The 8,059-nt window shown below is 51.2% G+C and overlaps 1 protein-coding gene across 10 annotated transcripts; it reads right to left on the reverse strand.

Annotated features, from left to right (window-relative positions):
• Positions 1–278: 278 nt before the first annotated feature.
• LOC123062673 (transcription factor LG2) lies at positions 279–7,609 on the reverse strand. 10 transcript variants are annotated; one of them, XM_044486303.1, is made up of 12 exons: positions 7,305–7,609; positions 6,990–7,182; positions 6,240–6,391; positions 5,656–5,774; positions 5,067–5,360; positions 3,944–3,991; positions 3,600–3,827; positions 3,461–3,506; positions 3,056–3,327; positions 2,650–2,889; positions 851–993; positions 279–605 (listed from the first exon to the last, which is right to left on the reverse strand). In XM_044486303.1, the coding sequence occupies exons 2-12, from the start codon at positions 7,157–7,159 to the stop codon at positions 506–508; spliced, it is 1,812 nt and encodes a 603-aa protein (XP_044342238.1). In that variant the 5' UTR covers positions 7,160–7,182; positions 7,305–7,609; the 3' UTR covers positions 279–505. The 10 variants fall into 10 exon arrangements, with proteins under 10 accessions (XP_044342238.1, XP_044342237.1, XP_044342244.1 ...); XM_044486302.1 differs by having other exon boundaries at positions 6,990–7,185; XM_044486309.1 differs by having other exon boundaries at positions 6,240–6,381; positions 7,305–7,603.
• Positions 7,610–8,059: the final 450 nt, after the last annotated feature.

Raw genomic sequence — 8,059 nt, forward strand, 5'->3', positions numbered from 1 at the left:
GTCCTTTATTGTTTGTTGATATGTTGTTCTCGTCGTTTTCTATTGATTTGACAGTCGATCTTAAATTATTGCTCATCTCTGTTTTGTGATGTTATCTCTAAAGGTCTCCTTCTGCAAAATAAACTTGGAATAACCTAGTATAGATAATAAGGGATTGTTTAGCAAGAATATTCGAATTTGTGTTATTTTTCTGTCTGCCTTTGTAAAGTGGAATTTGGCTGCTCGGGTCCATGAGCAGCCACGCATCTCCCTTCTTTGCTTTGCTTTGCCCCGCTGCGAGCCAAAATTTGATGTACTAATAACTCTTCAGTCAGTTCAGGAGCCATGAGAACAACAGGTGAGAGCCACTCAGCATTGCACCCCAACAATTGCCCCCTCTCCCTTTTCCCTAGTGATGTTGCTTTCTCAAATACTTTAATCAATGATAGAACATTACAGTCCCTCGTTGTCTTCTCCTCTCTTTCTAACATCACTGACCCCTACGTTACACCCTCCAGGAGAAGCCTCAAAATCCGGAGAACTGATTCTGTTGCGGTTGGTGGTGCTGCTGCATGCCTTGCAGCTCGGTTCCTGTTGGGCTGAGGCTCTCGGTTCCAATGAAGTTCCTGGTACAGGAGAAAATAAGAGGTGCAAGTCATTGTCGGTCATGTTCATTTCACCTATGTATGTTTCTGAAAACACAAATATTATGTGCAAAAATATCTTTTTATGCACATGTGTTGAATCCTTATAATGAACAACTAATAAGTGACTTGCCGAATGGATTTTACATATGTTTTTCTTCTTCTGAAACTGGGGAAAAACTAAGACTATAGGGTGCAGTTTTTGCAGCTGAGCGAATGAATCTTACTCGCGAGGACGGGAAGCCCAGAGACTGCTGAGAGCTCGGAGCCGGCGGTAGTACTCCCCGATGGAGAGGAAGCATCGAGCCGCCTGTCGGGTTGTTAGAATCCGTCGCATCTGATGCAACGTTTGCTGCCTCAGATTGTCAGCCTGCAACATTTGCAAGTAAGTCACCCAAAAGACAATGAGATGTCATGTTATACAGTTTTGTAACTTGGCTCGGCTAGGAATTTGACACGACATAGAACGCCGGCATTATATATACTTAGTGATGGGGCATTATCAAGATTGTGCGAGTACATATTCTAATGCTAGGTTGTTTTCACTGCTATATTCTGCTTTCGACGATGGTTCAGATCTTGCAAGGGCTTATCCTAATGTGACATTCTTTTCTGATCGCGTCGTGTGGGACTTAACATGGCATATATATAACAGATAAAATTTGAAGAAAATGAAAACCAAAGGAAAAGGAGAACCTATGATTAGTATCAACAAAATAGCCAGCCTTTCCTGAGCGACCGAAAATAAGAAGTGTCTGATGTGGTCATGTTTATTTGAGTCATTCTTTCTTATAGTAGTACTTCTAACAAATCACTATTATTATACATACTACTTTCTCTGATGCAACTATATCTAAATCCATTCACCATCTTTTTCATAGGAGACTTTATGCAGAATGATTGCCCCAATCATGACCCTAGTAGAATTATTAATTGCCTGCATATATACCTTGATACCTTTTCAAATATCTACATCCACAAACCACAATCAACATATCTCAAAAGGAATCAGGGCTCAGAAAAGGCAGAAAATAAACAAAGACAAAATGGAGGTCTCAATCTTCTTTTATCCCTGGAGGCCTTGAGAGAGAGAAGATAATCCATAAAAAGTCTAGACGATTGTTTTTCCTACACTTGTGATGGAGCAGCAACGCGGTATCCACCTTTCTTCAAGGCTCCTGTCCACGGAGCTGAAATTTTAGGTGTGGCTGTGTCCTTTTCTGATGGTTTTTCGTAGAGGAGACTGTTCATGGGTAGGAACCCTTGCAACTTTTGCAAGGCATGGAACATCATAAATGAGGCCTCCAAGGATACGATTTTTCTCGCTATGATTGTGGGCCTCAGCTGTGGTAGTACCAGCAAGCAAGCAGAGGAGGGAATAAAACAAGAGAGGGGATGTGTGGCTGGCACAACACAACAGCACAGGAGAGGGTAGAGAGGCACAAGGAACATAGCTTATGCACAGTTGCAACCGTATGTATTCGTCCATTGACTTTATATCTAGAATGAGACATGTGTCTGTCTATGTACATGTATATATTGTACTAGTACCAGATATGCAGGTACACGTACACATGTGTGATCAGGAATAAACCTTTCCCGCCCTAGGGTAGGGCCCCCACCAACTTGTCTAGAAAACGTACTGCAATAATTGGTTGTACCACTACCAGAAGCATTAGCTTGGTAGTAGTATGGTTTTATTTATAATAACAGGCTGATTATGCATGCTAGAAAGCGCTAATGATGCTTATCCACAAGTTTAATCCGCTGGTTTCTGACAAAAAGTTGGCCTGTCATTCATCATGGAGAAAGTAGGCCATGGCTCCGTAGCCAGCAGCTAGCGTTTCTGACAGGAAAGGACCACCTGTGCTATATACTGTAGCATGAATTTTACTTCCGTAGATTTTTGTATCGTTCGATTCAAGAGAGGTTGTTACTGGTGTAGATTATGATCTAACCGCAGCAAGTTTGATGATGCAGTCCATGTCCAAGAAGAGGAGGAATTGATGTGGTGCTGAGTGCTGACCTGCTGGTAGAAGCTCTCGAGGCTGGCGAGCTTCTCGAGCGCGATGGCCATGATGGCCATGTAGTTGGGGCCGGGGGTGCCGTCGTTGAGCGTGCCGGCGGCGACGGTGTCGGCGAGCGACTGGTGCAGCTGCTGCAGCCCCTGCGCGAGCGCCTCCTCCGCCTGCTCCGACGAGTGCTGCAGGCCGCAGATCCCCATCATCTGCTGCTCCGTCAGCGGATCCAGCTGCCCGATCAGGATCTGCATTCCCATGCATGATGGCAAGCCGGCTTCTAGCCTCAGTCGGTACGGGACGCAACAGCCGTACGTGCGCGCGCGCATGCACGGACCACTCTTCATGGATGCCGTTCGTGCATGCGTGCATGCAGTGCAATGCATGGGAAGAAGATGATAAAATATGCTTGACCTTGAGGAGCTCGGAGGGGCGGAAGCCGCCCATCCAGAAGAAGCAGCGCTCGGCGGGGGTGGCCCAGGCGCCGGTGAGGAGGTGGAAGACGTCGGCGCGCGCCAGCTCCGCCTTGAGCTGGAACAGCTCGTCGTAGTGCTGCATGCACTCCTCCACCACGGCGCCCAGGTTGCTGTCGGCCAGGTGCGCCTGCAGGCCGCCCCGGAGCTCCGCCAGCCGCTTGCCGTCGTCGTCCAGCCACCGCGCGTACTCCATGTCGAACATGGCGGCCCCTGCGAGCGCGCGGACCACGGTTTTACATGAAGTTATTATTACTATGAAGGGTAAAAGTAAAAAAGGCAAACAAACGTCTCAGACTTTTGCAGTGATCAGAGTAAAAAAGTTCAGACGAACGGCGCTGATTACCAGGACTCATGTCACCGCCTGCGCCGCCCCCTCCGAGAAATATCCCCTGGAACAAGCAAGCAATCTTGTGAGAGGAAAATACTTTTCAAAGGCATCATCAAATGTACTGCACAGAGAGAAGACGAGCTGTGATAACAACCTGTGACCGTGCTCTCTGGAGCTCTTGCTCCATCTGCTGAAGCCTGACCCTGCTGGTCTCCAGATTCTGCACATAAGCCTGATAAAAGAGGGCGCTCAAATTTAGGCAATCGTAAGCAACAGTGCTTGGCACGATCATCAAAGGTATGTCTATGGATCTTGTGAGCACCTTCTTCCTCAGCCTGCTCTTCTTTGCGGCCTCCCTGTTCTGTGCTAATCGCCTTTCGGTCTGCCAAACCAAAACCAAAACGGTCAGTTTAACCATGCAAGATGATGCCACAGTTCCAAGAGACATGAATCAAGCAATGAGTGGATGAAGAAGCAAACAAACAGTAGCCATCCCACCTTGGAATCTACCAACTTGCCGTCTTTCCTCGTGGATCCATGTTTCCTCTGTGCAAAGGACACCAAGGGAAAAAAAGAGGTACGGAGTTAGAGCAAGGTGTGTATAGTAGCATCGTTCCTTCCTCTCCCATACACAGCACAGTGCCGCCACATCTCAACATCAACATCAACACCAACACCAAAGAAAGCAGCAGCTACAGGGAACAGGATAGTGCATTGGAGCCAAAGTTGCTGTCCGTTGTTCGATCCACAGCAACCCAAGTAGCCTTTTTGGCTGTAGCTGTCCGTCCCTGATGACACCGATGGCTCGGACAGCGAGCTAGCCACGCTATGCCATGCTGCTGGCCATCACAGCTCGGTGAGCGACCATCGCTGCCGCTTTGCCAAGGCGCAGGACGGCAGGAGGGAGATAAGATGGGGGTTTATCAACTTATCATGGTATGATCCTGCTTTTATGTCTGTCTACCCACCCTGGGAGAGACAGAAAGACAGTCCAAGGTGTTGTTGGTGTCCTCTTAACCAGGTGCAGCATCGACCAGATGCCATTAGTCCAATCAGTCCTCATCTACTATCATAGACACACATCCGGCTGTTCCCTCCCAAACAAGCATGGCCTTTTCTCCTCTTATCATAGAAGCTCTAGCCTATGCAAAGGGCACATGTCTTGTGCTTACTGCTGGAAGGAGTACCACGAGTGGTACCTTAACACGCTATCATAGAGAGACATGATCTAGCCTGGTAGCTAGACAGGCTTTGCGCATGTCCGTGACTGACTACACAAACACAAACGGGCGTACTACTCGGCCGTGGGACGGTGACGGGACAGGGCGATGCTGCATGCTCGCACGACGAATTCCCAACAGTTTGGCATCCTCTGTCGACGACAGGCCGAGAGTTGTTTTCTCTCTCTGGAGGAGATTTGATTTGACGGTATTATTCTGGGGGGCGAGAAGGACGAGCTGGCGAGTGGCGAGGCCATGTGTCCTGCGCTAACTCCTTGGGATGAGATCGATGGGCCGGTGGTACTGGTGGTCTGGTACTGGTACGACTCGCTAGCTAGCTGGTCTGGCACGTATGATTGATAGGAAAAGGTCAGGAGAGGGGGGAGGAGGGGGCGTTGTACCTTGTCATGGTCTCCTCCTCCGTGCAGCTGCAGCTGCTGGCCCTGGTGCGGCTGCTGAAAGCTTGGCGCGGCAGCGGCGAGGCCAGCGGCGGCAGGCGGGGGGAGGCCTGGCTTGTAGCTGTAATCATCAGTGGTCACCATCATGACCTCCTGCCGTTGCCGCTGCTCGGAGGTGGTGGAGGAGGGGGAGGGCCGGACGCTGCCGGCCGGGCCCGGGGACACCAGCTCCATCTGCGCCATTGTGTTCCGGGCTGAGCTCGAGTCAGTGGTGCTCCCGACTGACTGCGAATTCCCCTGTTCAGCAATTAACGCAGGCAAACAGTGAGTGGTCACGCACGCATGCATGCATGCATGCATGCAATGCAGGGTTAATGTGCCTCTGAGACGAGACGGGCGGGGGAACACGTTTTCGCCCCCCTCGCTCGCCGTCGCAGGCTCTCTTTACTCGTGGCCGGCCGGTGGCGGTACGGCCACGGGGGCTACGCCAAGGAACATCGCCATCTTTTTCCTCGGGTTCAGCGACGGCGACGACTGAGCCAGCCAGTGAATTAATGCATGGGGTGAATGATCATGGGAAGCGGGTCCTTACAGCACTGTGCAGCTGCTGTGGGTGCGGCATTGGCCACGAAGGGAAGATCTCCAGCGTGGGGGGCCTGCCCGCGCCCGCCAGGTACCCTCCTCCTCCCCTTCCTCCTCCTGCCGCCGCGGCTGCATGCATAGATAGATACAAAGAGGATTCAATTATATCGATTCCATGTTGGTGTTCCTGTTCCCCTAGCAAACAGCTGTTCGTGCATCCTCACGGCCCCTCTCTCTCTCCCTTAACAGAGAAAGAGAAAAGGCTGTAGCTGTAGCTAAACATGGCGGAGGGAGGAAGAAGCTGCTGCTACACTGTTGGCTGCTGGTGTAGGCGACGGACGGAGGAGGGGAGGTCAACCGAACCCAAGGACGACGACATGCCTTCCTTCCTTGTCTCACCATTTATGCCGCGCGGAGGCGGAGCTGCTGCATGTGGCGACTGTTTGCGGGAATGCAAAAGGCGAGGCATGTCTCCCTCCTCTACCCCTCGCCATGTGTGCCTGCCGACTGCCGAGCAACAGCAACAAACGATCCTTCTTGGCAGGTGGCCAAGGTTCGGACCGGAGAGGTGCATGGAAGAAGAAGGGTACGTACGTAGCTTACACTTGGCCTGCGCGTCGCCTGCGATCATGCCGCCAGGGTGTGGGTGGTGGAGGTGGTCGGGGACGCCGACGCCGACGCCGGCGTTGGCGCCATGGATGAGGGCCTCCTCCAGCTCCCCGAAGTAGGCGGCGGGCTGGAAGTCCCTGCCCAAGCAGTGGCGCACAGAGCTCGTCATCTCATCAATTACCAGTGATACTGATACGCCAACTTATTACGCTGTAGCAGCTATAGGAAATCAAACAGGATAAAAGCTTTTCGAGAATGGAAAGGCAGGCGGAGGCTACTAATAAAGATCGACCGAGCTGGACAGATAAGGGTGAGGCCGGGGAGGCAGAAAAGATGGTGCCCGGATCACTCTCGCAGTACGTTCGGGCCTTAGGCATTAAGAAATGGAACTGGTGCGCGCGCTCGCGGAGGTGGAGGTGTAACCCAATGGAGGGAGCATAAGCATATCTGTGTGTGCGTGGAATAAGTTTGTTAAAAAGATGGATGGATGGATAAAAGCATGCACACGATCGAGATTAAGAAATTAATTAATTAATTAAACAAGTAGCCTTCCCACTGAGGGATTTGCAAACTATTGGTTGTTGCAAGAAAAAGTTGGTCTGATCTTGCTAGCTAGCTAGCTCCTCTTGCATAGCTGCATGAGCTGAGCCAGGGAGGATTTTAGGCCGGCAGAAACCTCAAAAAAGAAGCAAATTTTTGCAAGGAGAATGAGCAGAGAGGGCAGCGTGGGAGTACAGGAAGCTGGCAGGCGGCGCGGCGGCGGCGTGGTGATGGGATTGGAGCTGGAGTCCGCCATGGTAGGCGAGCGCCGCTTGGTGGTTGAGGTGCAGCACTGCCCTCTCGTGGTGGTCGTGGGCGGCGCTCGCCATCCTCCACGAGCAGCTCGCCTCCTCACCTTGCACCATGATCACCACCTCTGCTGCTGCTGCTGCTGCCAACGAGAGCCCAGACCCGAGGCCAGAGTGAAGTTAGTGGTGGTAGAGAGTAGAGAGAGAGGGAGGAGGACTAGAGGACCAGAGAGAGAGGGAGGGAGAGAACATGTGTACATACCATCCTGGAGCAAACATGCGAGGTGAGGCAGAGGGGGGGGGGATGAATGAATGAATGAGTGGTGGGATTGGCGCTCCTCTGCCTCCGCGTCTCGGTTCGCGCACACTGGCAAATTGAATTGAATCCGCCTTGGGATTTCGTCCACTGTACTGCAAAGAAGATCTTGTCCTCTTCAACACGTCCCACGACCCTGTCTTTCTTTTTCCTCACACTCACATCACACCCTAGGCCAGAGAGAGAGAGAGTTGTGTGTCTGTGTGTGTGATGGAGAGAGAGGGTATAGATAGAGAGGGAAGAGAGAGCTGCTGGAGAGGGTTAGAGAGAGAGAGGGGGGTGTGTGTGTGGTAGGCCTTTGCTGTCAGCGTTTCTGTCTCCTGCTCCACTCCTCGCAACCACCTTTCGCCCCCCATTGGCCGCGCTCCTCTGAGACGGCAAGTACTCCACCAAAAGGGGCAATGAATAGAGAGAGAAAAATCGTTTCCGAAAAGGAATAATAGAGAGGAGAAAAGGCTCACAAGCTTTTTAAAAGAGAGGGGGGCTTGAGAAGTTGTTCCACCCCTCCATCCACCTCTCCTTCCCGTCTCTTCTCTTGAAACCTGAAAGCAGAGAGGGGGGCTGATTTGTCAACCATATGTTCTCCCCCTCCACATATCACCAACAATTGTACTTCCTTCGTTTCGAATTACTTGTCTTGGATTTGTCTAGATACGGATGTATCTAGACTCATTTTAGTGCTAGATACCTCCGTATCTAGA

This window comes from Triticum aestivum, chromosome 3A, assembly GCF_018294505.1.
Source record: "Triticum aestivum cultivar Chinese Spring chromosome 3A, IWGSC CS RefSeq v2.1, whole genome shotgun sequence".
Taxonomy (NCBI): Eukaryota; Viridiplantae; Streptophyta; class Magnoliopsida; order Poales; family Poaceae; genus Triticum; species Triticum aestivum.

Excerpts from the sequence above, each read along its gene's own strand:
- LOC123062673 (XM_044486303.1), bottom strand. The coding sequence starts at position 7,159 with ATGGTGCAAGGTGAGGAGGCGAGCTGCTCGTGGAGGATGGCGAGCGCC. Across the intron at positions 3,992-5,066 it reads GAGGAGGAGACCATGACAAG|AGGAAACATGGATCCACGAG; the intron begins GTACAACGCCCC and ends TCCTTTGCACAG. Across the intron at positions 3,828-3,943 it reads GCAAGTTGGTAGATTCCAAG|ACCGAAAGGCGATTAGCACA; the intron begins GTGGGATGGCTA and ends TTGGTTTGGCAG.